This window comes from Bos taurus, chromosome 4 (assembly GCF_002263795.3).
Source record: "Bos taurus isolate L1 Dominette 01449 registration number 42190680 breed Hereford chromosome 4, ARS-UCD2.0, whole genome shotgun sequence".
Classification (NCBI taxonomy): domain Eukaryota; kingdom Metazoa; phylum Chordata; class Mammalia; order Artiodactyla; family Bovidae; genus Bos; species Bos taurus.
In genome coordinates, this window is record NC_037331.1 from 86,773,207 (window position 1) to 86,790,563 (window position 17,357).

The 17,357-nt window shown below is 40.6% G+C and overlaps 1 protein-coding gene across 11 annotated transcripts in view; it reads right to left on the reverse strand.

Moving 5' to 3' along the window:
• Window positions 1–17,357, reverse strand: part of CADPS2 (calcium dependent secretion activator 2) — a 580,156-nt gene that overhangs the window by 38,741 nt on the left and 524,058 nt on the right. For all 11 annotated transcript variants that reach the window (XM_059885593.1, XM_005205640.5, XM_059885595.1 and 8 more), the window contains 2 exon segments: window positions 4,408–4,491; window positions 4,276–4,308 (listed from right to left, as the gene is read on the reverse strand). In XM_059885593.1, the coding sequence (XP_059741576.1) occupies window positions 4,276–4,308; window positions 4,408–4,491 (117 nt within the window).

Below are 17,357 nucleotides of genomic sequence, written 5' to 3' on the forward strand. Positions count from 1 at the left end.
CCTATCACTTCATGGCAAATAGATGGGGAAACAGTGGAAACAGTGTCAGACTTTATTTTTTTGGGCTCCAAAATCACTGCAGATGGTGACTGCAGCCATGAAATTAAAAGACACTTACTCCTTGGAAGGAAAGTTATGACCAACCTAGATAGCATATTCAAAAGCAGAGACATTACTTTGCCAACAAAGGTCCGTCTAGTCAAGGCTATGGTTTTCCAGTGGTCATGTATGGATGTGAGAGTTGGACTGTGAAGAAAGCTGAGTGCTGAAGAATTGATGCTTTTGAACTGTGGTGTTGGAGAAGACTCTTGAGAGTCCCTTGGACTACAAGGAGATCCAACCAGTCCATTCTAAAGGAGATAAGTCCTGGGTGTTCATTGGAAGGACTGATGCTAAAGCTGAAACTCCAGTACTTTGGCCACCTCATGTGAACAGTTGACTCATTGGAAAAGACTCTGATGCTGAGAGGGATTGGGGGCAGGAGGAGGAGGGGACAACAGAGGATGAGATGGCTGGATGGCATCACTGACTCGATGGACATGAGTTTGAGTGATCTCTGGAAGTTGGTGATGGACAGGGAGGCCTGGTGTGCTGCAATTCATGGGGTCACAAAGAGTCAGACACAACTGAGCGATTGAACTGATTGACTGAGGAAGACATCATGGGGTGCCCTACTAGCATCTTTGCTAAGAAGTAGGAGATAATAAAGTTTCTTTTTTTTCAGGAATATATTGATGATTTTTCTATTATGTATGATTTTCTTTTATACAGAAGTATCATGAAAATACAAAGATACATAAGACTATGTTCATAACATGCTATATTTAAATGACTAGATTTGAATCATTTTCTGTTATTGATACTTATATATCTTTAGCCTATGCTATAAGGTATATCTGATAATCAAGTATGTTCCAGGAACATGAATTCCTCCTTCTCTTTCGCATTAGGAATACCACTTAATTGTATGGATATACCACTTCTTGTTTATCCATATGCTGGAATGAAAGACATTTTGGTTGCTTTCAATTTTTGATGATTATGAATAAAGTTGCTACGAACACTTTTGCAGGTTTCATTGCGGATATATGTTTTCAGATCAGTTGAATAAATGCCTAGGAGTGTAATCAGTGGGTTGCTAAAGCCTATATTTATGTTTGTAAGAAACTGCCAAATAGTCTCCCAAAGTGGCTGTACAATTTTGCATTTCCACCAGCAACGAATGAGAATCCCTTTTGCACTGAATCTTTGTCAACATTTTGTTATTAAAAGTGTTAAATTTTAGCCATACCAATAGGTATGTAATGGTATCTCATTGTTTTAATTTTCATTTCTACAATGACTAATGATATTGAATATCTTTTCATTTGCCTATTTGATACCTATATGTCTTCACTGTAGTATCTGTTCTGATCTTTTGCTCATTTTTTAATTGTGGTATTTGTTTGAGTGTTAAGAGTTGTTTGTACATTTTACATAAAGTCCTTGAGCAAATATATGTCTGTAGCTTGTCTTTTTACTTCCTTAAAAGTGCAGTGTGCTGTGTGCTTAGTCACTTAATTGCGTCTGATTCTTTGTGACCCCATGGACTGTACCCCGCCAGGCTCCTCTGTCAATGGGGATTCTCTAGGCAAGAATACTGGAGTGTGCCGGCATGCCCTCCTGCAGGGGATCTTCCCAACCCAGGTCTCTTGCATTGCAGGCAGATTCTTCACCATCTGAGCCATCTATTAAGTCCAACTTACAATGTTTTTCTTTCATGGATGTTTTGGGGTTTGTATCTAAACTTAAGGTAGTATTTTCTCTTATGTTTTCTTCTAGAAGTTTTATAGTTTGCATTCACAAGTAGGTTGTTAAATCAGTTGTGAGTTAATTTTTGTGAAAGAAAATTAACTGTTCTTTTTTCTCATAAGGTTCTCTGTAAAAGACTGCTTCAGAAAGGTATCTTGCTGGAGTTTTAGCATAAAAAAATAGTAACAGCTAACAGATCTCATAATTTTTGAAATAAAAGTTTATTTCCAGATCTAAGGGAGAAACTCTATCTTTAGCAATCTACCAAGGCCACACCACATCTATGTTTAGTATGCTTTGCTGTGTGTGGCAACTTAATATAATAGTGACATTAGCAAGCTGGAATTCATTAGAGAGTGACTGGCATGATGAAGAGTCTGAGTACAATTGCCATGGTTGTTTCCATGATATGTCTATTTCCCTGATGTGAGAACTGACTCATTGGAAAAGACCCTGATGCTGGGCAAGATTGAAGGCGGGAGGAGACAGGGATGACAGAGGATGAGATGGTTGGATGGCACCACTGACTCAATGGACATGAGTTTGAGTAAGCTCTGGGAGTTCGTAATGAACAGGGAAGCCCGGCGTGCTGCAGATCATGGGGTCACAAAGAGTCAGACACGACTGAACAACTGAACTGAACTATTTCTCTATCTCTTTTATTCCTAGACACTGAACAGCTTGCAGGCAGGACATATATATTTTCATTGTAGCCCAGAGTCTAGCACTTAGTGAGTGTTAAATAAGATTTAATCAACAAATTTAGTGAAGAAGTTAAGGATGTTTAATGTAGAAAATAAGAATTCCTTAGACAACAAATCCTTTTGAATAGCCATCATATCTCTTGGGAAGAGGATGCATGATAATTATTACCAAATATCTGAAGGGCTATCATGCAGAAAAGGAATTAGAACCAAAATAGAATTCACAGAGGTACAGAATTTCAACTCATTACACATAAGAGGAAGCTTCCTTATGGTGAGCCTACAATCACTGAAAAAATTAAAAGAGCTTGACTGAATCTTTTTGAGGGCTATTAGGTGAGGGGGTTTCTGCATTGAGAAGGAGCATGAATGAACCACTTTCCATGTCTTTCAACAATGAAGCTCTATGGGCTCTAACAGATCTAGTACAGAGTCAAATTAAGAATCACAAAAGCCCTAAGAACAGAAATAATTACGGTGTTCCATTACATTTGTATTTAATAATTCAAAATTAGAAACAAAATCTATATTATAAAGTACTCATTAAGAACAATAAAGTCCATATGTTCCCATGATGACTTGTCCTTTTCTTCTTCAGATAGCAAACATAAACTATTCCCCCTTATTGCTTCCTTTCTCTCTTTCGAGCTGCTCCTTTGCAGGACCACACACATGTGATTGTTTTGCTTATTGCCCAGTACTGATTTTCTGATTCTAATACAAGACAGAGAGTATGCCAAAACTTCTTTGGGAATTATTTGTAAAACTAAAAAGAAACAAAACCTACTCCCAAGAAACCCTAGGCAAAGATAGGAAAGTCCATGGCCTTTTCATTTCAAATGTTCATTTTTAATAACTATAGCATCAATAAATCTGGGGACTGTCTATCCATAGTATAAAATGAAGTCATGCAATTTAAAAATGAGAGCCACCTACAACAGATATACAAAGCTTGCCAGCACTAAAAGTGCTAACATTTATAATAATGACTTAGAGATAGTAATGCTATTCAAGCACAGCCTGAATTAAAGATGAGATGACTTATATTCCACTTAGTTTTAAATTTTATGTTTTTTTTCCATTGTGCTCTACCTCTTCGATATACATGCCAAGACACATGATTCAACAGAATATAAGAGGCCTTGATCATATATATGTGACAACAGAATTTAAGGCAAAAACTTTGTTAATGATTGTCAACTTAAAATGCTGTACTAACTTGATTATATTTATCACGTAATTTTTTTTTCATTGTAGCTAAGTTTCATAGTTTATTCTCTTAATTTTTGAACAAATTTACAGGTTATGTGTTATTTCCCAAGAATTCTGTGAAAAACCAAATGATAAGTAAGTCAACATTGATTTATTTATAACACTTCTGTATTTAGAAAACTAGTCCTCTGATTTAACTGATTCCTCTTGTTTGTTACTTAAACTCCTATAAGACACCTGTTAGAGCCTTAATGAAAAGGGAAGGAGAGTGAACATTTTTCTATAAATAATATGAGGCATTTTCTCCCTGATCCTGGAGCTACCCATGAGCTGGTATGTTCTCATGATGAACTGACCTCCATAAGCGTCCCCAAGTTACAACAGAAAAAGTGCGCTGAAATAACCTTGCCAGGTTTTGCTATGACGGCTAGTCCTCCCTTAAGAAAAATAAACTGCTCCCTGAAGGATTCACACTGGTTTAAAGATTTGAAATAAACCCATGGTGAACCATAAATACTTTTTTAGAAGAATTATATATAGTTTTTAAAATCAAATAAAAAATACTTACTGGAACATCAACATATTTTGCAGCTGCTTTCACCTTAAGTGGAAAAGAGATAATTATGAGAATTATTTTCTTAACTTATAACTACTATGATAGCAGTCAAAAGACAGCAGAGAACTCATTCAAAATACTCACAGTGAACGACAGGATGGATGAAAAGAAAGTGCCTTCGTCATATCTTGAGAGCTTAGACAACACCCCTTCCAGCACTGAAACAAACTAGAATCCAGTTTATGGTTGAGTATTTAGGAAAGGACTGTACACACAAACATATAACAGGGCAAACAATTCTTGAACCAACTTCTCCCATGGCACAAAAACCCCAAATGCACAAACTGACACCTAAGAGGTTGACTTGTGATGTTTATTATCTTATTTTGAAGATGAACTCTAAGGTCCTTTCACTTTTCAGGAAATAATATGTACATTTTTAAGGATAAAAGAACAATGTATAATAGGAGTCTGGTTACTATGTGTGAGATAATTTAAACCACTTAGTAAATAACTTTAAATCCCTGAGACTATTGCTTAAAATAACTTTCAACTCCAGTATAGATGAGTTCTCATCACAAGGAAAAATATTATAACTATGAATGGGGATGGATGATGTTAAGTAGGCTTATTTTGGTGACCATTTTGAAATTCATACAGGTATCAAATCATTATGTTGTACACCTGCAACTAATATAATGTTGCATGTCAATAAGACCTCAAAAGAAAAATACAGATGTTTAGAAACAACAATGGTCAAGCGTCCAAATCCCATTCTATCACATATCACTTGACCATTCGCCAACTTTTTCTAACCACAGAAGAGGTTGAATGAAAAAGAAAACAGATAATGAAAAGGAGGTGTAACATCTGAAGCTCTTGTAACACTAAAATGAAGTCTGATCCATTAGCTTGCGAGTATTCACCAAGCAGCTCCAACTGGGACATGTAAGGATCAGCCCTGCTTTCAGAAGCTTACAAAGGAATCAGGAGCTCAAACAGAGACACACACATCAAGGTACAATGGAAAGAGCACCAGACTGAGAAAATAAATCCTGATTCTGTTACTGACTGCTACGTGGGCTCTAGACAACCAGTACACCAGTTCCCCCATCAGTCAAATAGTGTGTTTGTGTTGGGGGAGCGATATGGAATTTAAATTGTCTTAAGAATTTTACCTTTCCAAAACTTTCAGTTTCTATGAAATTAAAATTAAGATATATACATTATATATATATATATATATATATACACACTGTAATGTAATTACAAATGTGAAGCATTTTATTTCATTGAGTGGGAACATTAAGATATGGCATGAAGATAAAGAAGAGATGTTAATAAGGATCTCCTACCCTACATCTTTCCTTTTTAGAACTAAAATAATATGCACTATTGAGATATTATACTTTCCCAAAGGGAAAGTACCGACAAGGTTTTTTAAATACGAAAAGGGAAATTAATGAAGGCTGGTTTTTGTTCACATAGCAGCTTCTTCAACAAAGTGATAATAGTTCCAGGGACACAGCTTATTGGTCTCTGGTGACCAGGGAACTCGCTGAGAGTGCACAGGAGATAATCTTTTCTCTATGGCTGGTCAATTACTGCAAAATAGTTTATGCAAAAGAAACAAAAACTTCCCTATAGGTTTCTCCATCACATCATTTGCGACATGATGTAAGAACACAGAAACAAATTCATGCAAACTGCTGACTAAAATTTTGTTTTTAAAGAAGGAGAATTATGTATGGTTGGTTAGTTATCCTAGGGCACACAAACAGCAAATAACACAAAATTACAAATTGCTTACAACTAAAAGTCAATTGAGCACTTTCCTCCTGCTTGTTCAGATTTCTTACCAATCATAGCTGGCTAACTCAATTTGATGTGGTTGGCAAAAACCCAGAAGGCCAATACTCCAGGGCTGTGTCAGATCAGGGGAAGGGAATTCCAAAGTTAATGGCCCTCTGTGGAAAATGCTTCATCTCTAGTAACTCAAATCCTGAGCGCTAGTGTGAACTGGGTGATCTCATTTGCCACGAGGAGAGCGACCATTGCTATGGTTACCAGACAACCTGAACCACTGAAGGCTCTAGCACAGCACCTGGTTCCTGGTGCCTGCAAGCAAGTACTTGTTTACACAGGTGAGTGATGCTGAGGGGCTAGGCAAGGTAGAGGCCGACCTTGGATGGATTTAGAAGGTCTGAGGTCGAGTTGTAGCTCTGCCTACTCTTGGCCTGTGAGTGAAGAGGCTGGACATTCAGCTTCTCTAGCCTCAGTGTACTCATCAATGAAACGAGGAGGCGGACACTGCTCTGCCCACAACAAGGATGGGGTGAAGATCAACAGAGACGATTCAGATGAAGGGGCTGTGAAAATGGCAACACTCTAAGAGATGTAAAGAATGAATATTATTGGTATGATTAGCTAAATCACTAGGGATTATATGTCTAAAAACCTACACATATTAAATTACAAGTTAGTGGGGGTAACCTTGGGGTTGTTCAGTGGTAAGGAGAAATAATAAATTTGGTTATGAGAGAATGGGTCTTATTCAATGAAATGATATCTGTGGAGGCAGGATAGAGTTGACACCATAAGTCAGAAGACCCAGGTCGGAATACTATCTGTTTCAAGGTCTTGGGGCTGACGGTAGAGGAGGGAGGCTTTGGATACAGGTGGTCTGGCTCCAAAGTTCTGTTTTTTACATTCAAACTACAAAGTTGTAATAATTATATGATATGACAGTTATGTGGCTGGTAAAGAGTTGACTCATTGGAAAAGACTGATGCTGGGAGGGATTGGGGGCAAGAGGAGAAGGGGACGACAGAGGATGAGATGGCTGGATGGCATTACTGACTCGATGGACGTGAGTCTGAGTGAGCTCTGGGAGTTGGTGATGGACAGGGAGGCCTGGCGTGCTGCGATTCATGGGGTCGCAAAGAGTCGGACACGACTGAGCGACTGAACTGAACTGAACTGAACCACTATTTGGTTATTATTATTGAGCACCTAATATGGGAAATACAAAAAGAAGGAATCTTAGAACCTACCCTCCAGGAACATACAAACTAGCAGGAGAGAAAGAGATGTATACAGTTGGTCATGAGGCAAGGCAGGAAGTGAGGAGGGGCAAACAGTGTAACTGAAACTGACTTCCATCGGAGGACAGTGGTAAGCTTCATTCACGTGGTAGCTTGGGACCTGAGCAGGATAGCTGAAATGCAGTGGCTAAAACAACATTGGGGGAAGTCCATCAGCAGATGACCCGCAGGCAGAAGTTTCCCCACTGTGGCAGATGACAGCCTGTCTAGCTTGTCCTTTCTTTAGAGTATGAAGCAGCACCAGGTTATACCCCACGAAGTCCAATGTGTGGATGGGTGGTCCTGCTGCATGCATGTCACAGAATTCTTGGCCTCCATTTTAACAACAGGGCAGAGTCTCTCCCTGGGATCCTTCCTACTCCAAATGGTCCTGTGGGAGGCCCCATACAGCAGGGACTCTAAGTGCTTACATGGCAGTGAGCAGTGACTGCCCCCCTGGGACTAACCAGGTGAGCCATATGGTTCCAACAGGAAGGTTTTCTTTGTCAAGGCACATGTGGTGGAAGAGCTACCTTAAAACCCCACATCTATTAACATCAACGTTGACTAACAGCGATATAGTTTCCACCTGGCTTTTAACTGTGTAAAGCTGCAAGAATCCAAAAAAATCCAGTTAAATGCTGGATTTAGTTGCTGTGTCTTTAACTGCTTCCTGTGAACCTTCTCTGTACAGCTCAGGGAGTATATAAATACTCACAGATTGCCTTGAGCTCTGTTCTCCTGAGACCGTCGGGTGGGAATGAAACCCTGTAATCTCTTTGTTTCCCTGCTCTTTATTGTGGTTGTCATTTACTGGGTTTGTTGGAATAATACTGAGCACCTAAACTCTGTCTGGGTGATTACCAACTTGGCCTCATGACATACACCTCAGGGAAATTAAAGATGAAGGCACACTGAAGTGACCGGTAGAATGAAACTTGCAGTGTGCCACACGGCATATGGGTTTAAATTTCCTGCTGGGTTTTAACAGGGTTTAAGAGTCATTCAGAGAAGGCAATGGCACCCCACTCCAGTACTCTTGCCTGGCAAATCCCATGGATGGAAGAGCCTGGTAGGCTGCAGTCCATGGGGTCGCTAGGAGTCGGACACAACTGAGTGACTTCACTTTCACTTTTCACTTTCATGAATTGGAGAAGGAAATGGCAACCCACTCCAGTGTTCTTGCCTGGAGAATCCCAGGGACGGGGGAGCCTGGTGGGCTGCCACCTCCGGGGTTGGACAGAGTCGGACACAACTGAAGCGACTTAGCAGCAGCAGCAAGAATCATTTTCTTTTTTTTTTTTATTTATTTTATTTTATTTTTAAACTTTACAATATTGTATTAGTTTTGCCAAATATCAAAATGAATCTGCCACAGGTATACCTGTGTTCCCCATCCTGAACCCTCCTCCCTCTTCCCTCCCCATACCCTCCCTCTGGGTCGTCCCAGTGCTGGGCATACACACTGAGGAAACCAGAAGGGAAAGAGACATGTGTACCCCAAGAATCATTTTCTTATGTGTATATAAAGCTACGAAGACACGCCACAGCCAAAAATACATAAATAAACAAATCTAAAAAAAAATACTTGACTTAATCAGGTTGAGTTAGGGTTGGGGGAGAAGATATTTTAATTATATCATCCAGACAGGTCAAATCTGTCTTCTGTCCCTCTTAAGGGAAATACAGGGGAAAATCTTCTAGGTTACCAAGAAGAATAGGTCTTCATGTGTATGTGTATGTATATGTATTCATGGGCTTCCCAGGTGGCACTAGTGGTAAAGAATCCGCCTGCCAATGCAAGAGACCAGGGTTTGATTCCTGGGTTAAGAAGATCCCCTGGAGAAGGAAATGGCACCCCACTCCAGCATTCTTGCCTGGGAAATCCCATGGACAGAGGAGCCTGGCAGGTTGCAGTCCCTGGGGTCACAAAGAGTTGGACGTGACTTAGTGACTGAACAACCACCATCTAAGACATATTTGAAGACATTAAATATTGATATATCTCACAAACATCATAAAAGTATATATAAATATGTCACAGACATTATAAAAATGCTTGAAAAGTCCCTGCTAGGTGATCTCACGGCTGTCTTCTAACTCTAGCACGTTGTGTGTGCTATGCAACTTGAGAGCCTGGGCAGAAAAGATGCAGGCCCCTGAGGCCTCCACACAAAAGCATATATAAGGATCTTTGCTTTAGACTGAGAAAAGGCTGTAGATATTTTTCTCATCCAATGCTCCTGCTTTTTTGATGAGGACACTGAGTCATGCAAGGAGACCCAGTTGGTAGCATGAAGCAGGAATGAAGTCTAGCTCTCCTGGACTCCCAGTTTGTCTGAGTTAATTCTAATATAAGCTATGACAAACCTAGATAGTGTATTAATAAAGCAGAGACATCACTTTGCCAACAAAGGTCTGTATACTCAAAGCTACAGTTTTTCCAGTAGTCATGTATGGATGTGAGGGTTGGACTATAAAGAAAGCTGAGTGCTTTCGAACTGTGGTGTTGGAGAAGACTCTTGAGAGTCCCTTGGACTTAACCAATCTTAAAGGAAATCAACGCTGCTTATTCATGTTCAGCAACAGTTGCTGAAGCTGAAGCCTCAATACTTTGGCCACCTGATGTGAAGAACTGACTCACTGAAAAGGACCCTGATGCTGGGAAAGATTGAGGGCAGGAGGAGAAGGGGATGACAGAGGATGAGATGGATTCAATGGACACGAGTCTGAGCAAATTCCAGGAGATAGTGAAGGACAGGGAAGCCTGGCATGCTGTAGTCCACAGGGTGCTGAAGAGTTGGACACATGACTTAGTGACTGAACAACAACAGTATAAGGTAGCAATAAATGTGGCATTTCTTGTATGCTTTCCTTGGCAAGATTTAATGTTCCTGCCTTCATTTTTTTTTCTTGGTAAAAATTATCTAAGTCCTTTTCTGGCTAGAAACTTTTTCTTCAGCCACATTCACATAGCATTTGGGATCTTAGTTCCTCAACCAGGAACTGAACCCAAGTTCCCTGCATTGGAAGCATGGAGTCTTAAACACTGGACTGACAGGGAAGTCCCTAGAAGCTTTTGCTTTTGTTCTAAGGTGGTTTCCATTTCTCTACGTCTTCCACAGGGGTCCCTGTAGATCAAAGTTATAACACATATGCCTGAAAATAGCAGTTACTGATAGAATCATTTCTAATAACTGACATCTTATGATTACATCAGTATTTCAATCCCATATCCTTCCTCTGAATTCCAGCCCCAAACACCTAAATATCTGAATGTTCCCTTGGTATCTCCTCTTTCCAGTATTTCAAAAGCAGCTCAACTCCCAAATGGCTGATACTGATATCACTGTCTTTTCCTCTAAATCTGTTCCTCTCCCAGAGCATCCTGCGTCACTGAAAGACATCAACATCCATCTCCTGCTTCAGGCTATAAACCTAGATGAATCCTCAATGTTTTTCTTTTTCTCCCCACTACTAACCCCTTGTCTTAGTCTGCTCAGACTGCTGTAACGGAATGCCGTAGATGGGATGGCTTACAAACAACAATAATTTCTCATAGTCAGGAGGCTATAAGACCTTCTAGAACTAACAAAAAAAAACTGTCCTTTTCATCATAGGGGACTGGAATGCGAAAGTAGGCAGTCAAGAGATACCTGGAGTAACAGGCAAGTTTTGCCTTGCAGTACAAAATGAAGCATGGAGAAGCCTAATAGAGTTTTGTCAAGAGAACACACTGGTCATAGCAAACACCCTGTTTTAAAAAAAGCAAGAGATGACTCTACATATGCACATCACCAGATGGTCAATACAGAAATCACATTGATTACATTCTTTGCAGACGAAGATTGAGAAGCTCTGCTGCTGCTGCTGCTAAGTCACTTCAGTTGTGTCCGACTCTGTGCGACCCCATAGATGGCAGCCCACCAGGCTGCCCCGTCCCTGGGATTCTCCAGGCAAGAACACTGGAGTGGGTTGTCATTTCCTTCTCCAGTGCATGAAAGTGAAAAGTGAAAGTGAAGTCGCTCAGTCGTGTCCGACTCTTATCGACCCCATGGACTGTAGCCCACCAGGGCTCCTCCGTCCATGGGATTTTCCAGGCAAGAGTACTGGAATGGGGTGCCATTGCCTTCTCCTGAGAAGCTCTAGATGTCAGCAAAAACAAGACTGGGAGCTGACTGTGGCTCAGATCATAACTCTTTATTGTCAAATTCAGACTTAAATTGAAGAAAGTAGGGAAAAGAACCAGACCATTAGGTATAACCTAAATTAAATCCCTTACAGTCATACAGTGGAAGTGACAAATAGTTTCAAGGGATTAGATCTGTTAGAGTGCCTGAAGAACTATGGACAGGGGTTCATGACATTGTACAGTAGGCAGTGATCAAGACCATCCCTAAGAAAAAGAAATGCAAAAAATCAAAATGGTTGTCTGAGGAGGCCTTACAAATAGCCGAGAAAAGAAGAAAAGCTAAAGGCAAAGGAGAAAAGGAAAGAAATATCCATCTGAATGCAGGGTTCCAAAGAATAGCAAGGAGAGATAAGAAAGCCTTCCTCTGTGATCAATGCAAAGAAATAGAGGAAAACAATAGAATGGGAAAGACTAGAGATCTCTTCAAGAAAATTAGAGATACCAAGGGGACATTTCATGCAAAGATGGGCTTGATAAAGGACAAAAATAATATAGAAGCAGCAGATATTAAGAGGTGGCAAGAATACACAGAATTATAGGAAAAAGATCTTCATGACCCAGATAACCACAGTGAGGTGATCATTCACCTAGAGCAAGAGATCCTGGAGTGAAGTCAAGTGGGCCTTAGAAAGCATCACTATGAACAAAGCTAGCGGAAGTGATGGAATACCAGTTGAGTTATTTCAAATCCTAAAACATGATGCTGTGAAAGTGCTGCACTCAATATGCCAGCAAATTTGGAAAACTCAGCAGTGGCCACAGGATTGGAAAAGCTCAGTCTTCATTCCAATCCCTAAGAAAGGCAATGCCAAAGAATGTTTGAACTACCACACAATTTCACTCATCTCACACACTAACAGAGTAATGCTCAAAACTCTCCAAACCAGGCTTCAACAGTACATGAACCGAGAATGTCCAGATGCTCCAGCTGGATTTAGAAAAGGCAGAGGAACCAGAGATCAAATTTCTAACATCCTCTGGATCATAGAAAAAGCAAGAGAATTCCAGAAAAACATCTACCTCTGTTTCATTGACTATGCTAAAGTCTTTCACTGGGTAGATCATAAGAAACTGTGGAAAATTCTTAAAAGAGATGGGAATACCAGACCACCTTACCTGCCTCCAGAGAAGCCTATATGCAGGTCAAGAAGCAACAGTTAGAACTGGACACGGAATGATGGACTGGTTCAAAATTGGGAAAGAATTATGTCAAGGCTGTATACTGTTACCCTGCTTATTTAACTTACCTGCAGAGTACATCATGCGAAATGCTGGGCTGAATAAAGCACAAGCTGGAATCAAGATTGCTGGGAGAAATATCAATAACCTCAGATATGCAGATGACACCACCCTTAGGGCAGAAAGTGAAGAAGAACTAAAGAGCCTCTTGATGAAAGTGAAAGAGGAGGGTGAAAAAACTGGCCTAAAACTCCTCAACATTCAGAAAACTAAGATCATGGCATCTGGTCCCATCACTTCATGGCAAATAGATGGGGAAACAATGGAAACAGTGACAGACTTTATCTTCTTGGGCTCTAAAATCACTGCAGACGGTGACTGCAGCCAGGAAATTAAAAGACGCTTGCTCCTTGGAAGGAAAGCTATGACCAACCTGCTGCTGCTGCTGCTAAGTCGCTTCAGTCATGTCTGACTCTGTGAGACCCCATAGACAGCAACCCACCAGGCTCCTCTGTCCCTGGGATTCTCCAGGCAAGAACACTGGAGTTGCCATTTCCTTCTCCAATGCATGCAAGTGAAAAGGGAAAGTGAAGTCGCTCAGTCATGTCCGACTCTTTGCAACCCCATGGACTGCAGCCTACAAGGCTCCTCTGTCCATGGAATTTTCTTGGCAAGAGTACTGGAGTGGGATGACCAACCTAGACAGCATATTAAAAAGCAGAGACATTATTTTGCCGACAAAGATCCCTATAGTCTAGTCCAGTTCAGTTCGGTCACTCAGTCGTGTCCTACTCTTTGCTACTCCGTGGACTGCAGCACGCCAGGCCTCTCTGTCCATCAACAACTCCCAGAGTTTACTCAAACTCATATCCATTGAGTCGGTGATGCCATCCTACCATCTCATCTTCTGTCGTCCCCTTCTCCTGCATTCAATCTTTCCCAGCATCAGGGTCTTTTCAAATGAGTCAGTTTGTTGCATCATGTGGCTAAAATATTGGAGTTTCAGCTTCAACATCAGTCCTTCCAATGAATATTCAGGGCTGATTTCCTTGCAGTCCAAGGGACGCTCAAGCATCTTCTCCAACACCACAGTTCAAAAGCCTCAGTTCTTTAGCGCTCAGCTTTCTTTATATGCCAACTCTCACATCCATACATGACTCCTGGAAAAACCATAGCTTTGACTAGGCAGACTTTTGTTGGTAAAGTAATGTCTCTGCTTTTTAATATGCTGTCTAGATTGATCATAGCTTTTCTCCAAGGAGCAAGTGTCTTTTAATTTCATGGCTGCAGTCACCGTCTGCAGTGATTTTGGAGCCCCCAAAAATAAAGTCAGCCACTGTTTCCCCATTTATTTGCCATAAAGTGATGGGACCAGATGCCATGATCTTAGTTTTCTGAATGTTGTTTCAAGCCAACTTTTTCACTCTCCTCTTTCACTTTCATCAGGAGGTTCTTTAGTTCTTTTTCACTTTCTGCCATAAGGGTGGTGTCATCTGCATATCTGAGGTTATTGATATTTCTCCCAGCAATCTTGATTCCAGCTTGTGCTTTATTCAGCCCAGCATTTCGCATGATGTACTCTGCAGGTAAGTTAAAAAAGCAGGGTAACAGTATACAGCCTTGACATAATTCTTTCCCAATTTTGAACCAGTCCATCATTCTGTGTCCAGTTCTAACTGTTGCTTCTTGACCTGCATACAGGCTTCTCTGGAGGCAGGTAAGGTGGTCTGGTATTCCCATCTCTTTTAAGAATCTTCCACAGTTTGTTGTGATCCACACAGTCAAAGTCTTTGGCACAGTCCATGAAGCAGATGTTTTTCTGGAACTCTTTTGGTTTTTTGATGATCCATTGGACCTTGGCAATTTGATCTCTGGTTCCTCTGCCTTTTCTAAAACCAGTTTGACACGGTTCATGTACTGTTGAAGCCTGGCTTGGAGAATTTTGAGCATCACTTGGCTAGAATGTGAGATGAGTGCAATCATGTGGTAGTTTGAGCATTCTTTGGCATTGCCTTTCTTTGGGATTGGAATGAAGACTGAGCTTTTCCAGTCCTGTGGCCACTGCTGAGTTTTCCAAATTTGCTAGCATATTGAGTGCAGCATTTTCACAGTTAGGATTTAAATAGCTTAATGTGAATTCCATCACCGCCACTAGCTTTGTTTGTAGTGATGCTTCCTAAGGCCCACTTGACTTCACAATTCAGGATGTCTCGCTTTAGGTGAGTAATCATATCATCGTGATTATCTGGGTTGTGAAGATCTTCTTTGTGAAGTTCTCTGTGTATTCTTGCCACATCTTCTTAATATCTCTGCTTCTGTTAGGTCCTGCTCTGCGGTACTGTGGTGCCTCATAATGACTGAAGGTAGCCCCCAAAAGAGGAGCCTTGTCAGGGATTTATACTGACCTGCCAATGCCAAGAGATACCCAAGGTCCCTCCTAGGGGAGCAGCCAGAGGTGGGCAAAGTGTGTGGACTGAACTTTCCTTTCTTGGTCACCTTTTCCTGGACTCTCTGACCATTCTGTAATTGCACGGGGAATCAGAACTACTAACATAATCTGTTGGATCATAGACTTTCAATGGACTTGTGATTCATGCCGTTACTATGTACTTTTACTTAGACCCCAAGCGTGGCAGTCATGGAAGTGCCTAGCCTTGCTAGGAGTTACAAGTTACAATAGCATGTTTGGGAGCGAGGCAGAGCTCTAGCTCCAGGAAAGTCTCAAAGCTATGGTTTTTCCAGTAGTCACATATGGATGTCAGAGTTGGACCATAAAGAAAGCTGAGTGCTGAAGAATTGATGCTTTTGAACTGCGGTGTTGGGAAATATTCTTGAGAGTCCCTTGGACTGCAAGGAGATCCGACCAGTCAAACCTAAAGGAAATCAGTCCTGAATATTCACTGGAAAGACTGATGCTGATCCTTAAACTCCATTCCTTTGGCCACCTGATGGAAAGAACTGACTTATTGGAAAAGACCCTGATGCTAGAAAAGACTGAAGGCAGAAAAAGGGGATGACAGAGGATGAGATGGTTGGATAGCATTACCAACTCGATGGACATGAGTTTGAGCAACCTCCAGGAGATGGTGAAGGACAGGAAAGCCTGGGGTGCTGCAGTCCATGGGGTTGCAAAGAGTCGGACATGACTGAGCGACTGAACTGGAGGCTGAGAAGGCAGCAATCAAGGTGCTGGCAGATTTAATGTCTGAGGAGGACCCACTTCATGGTTCACATATGATACCTTCTGTCTGTGTTTTCACCTGGCAGAAAGGACTAGGGAGCTTTGTGGGGTGTTTTATATAAGGAAACTAATCCCATTTATGAGGGCTTTAACCTCATGACCTTATTACCTCTCAAGTGTACCACCTTCAAATACCACCACACTGAGGATTAGGTTTTAATATATGAATTGTGGGAGGACACAAACATTCAGTCTTTAGCACCCTACCCATTGTATATCTTAAATGTCTTTGGATTAGTCCAACAGAGACCAATGTTACAACCTCCTTCCTACTTCCTCTCAATCAGTTTGCTGTGCACAATCAAATGAATCATCTTATAATGCAAATAAATATGATTAATTCCCTACCGCTGCTCTCTGCCACTCCAGCCCTTCAATGACTTCTCATTCCTCTTAGGATGAACACATTAAACTCCTCAGGCCTATAGCTGGGCTTTGCAGCAAGATTCCATACTACCTCTCAGGGAGAGGAGTTTCCCTATATGCAGAGGGAACCATCAGCGTATAGTTAAACGGGAAGTGGGAAAGTCACAGAAATGTATGGAATGAGTTCAAAAGAAAAGCATAGATGGAAAGTCAAGAATACCACCATTTAGCAGCTAGGTGGAGAGAACACAAGGATGGAAAGCTGAGATCTTTTCCAGGCATGAAAAATGGGCGTGTAGGTGGGACATATGCTGCTGAGTGTTACATGTGATTAACACCCATGGATCATCTCAAAATATTTGTGAAGACATGTGGATAAGAAGAGGATGAAGAAGTAGAATTGAAGAGAGGAGATAAAAAGAAGGATGTGTTACTTCTTATTCATCCATATGTAATAAACATATTTCTCAATATGCACAGACAACTTAAAGTATGGAAAGAAACATTTGGGATACAAAGAATTATTTTATTAATCTACTTTATATTGAATTAATATAATATTGAAATAATTAATATGGTATAAAAAGTCTAGGACAAATCTCTTAGAATTTGCCTTTCATAAAGACCATTAATGTAGAAGTTACAATTTTAATTTTCACAGTCTTTTGCTTTTTCCTGATTTCCTGGAGATCTGGAATCAGCAAGTGCAATGGATTGGGAATCTGAAACTCAAAAGCTGGGAATCTGAAACTCAAAAGCTTTGAATCTTGACACTTGCACTTATTAGGTGTGTGACTCTGGTTAGTTTACTCTGCTGGTTTGAAGAATAGATTCCTATCTGTGAAATAGGGTAAGCCCACCTATTTCCTAGGTGCTATGTATGAAGTTTGAATTAAATAATACATGTATAGTCACTCTTTCTCAGTAGGTACTTCATAAATATCTCTCTTAAAAAATCATTCTTCTTTGGTGAAAACAAATGGGAATACACTATCTTAGGAACTGTCTTATTTTAAAATATACTTTAGTCTTA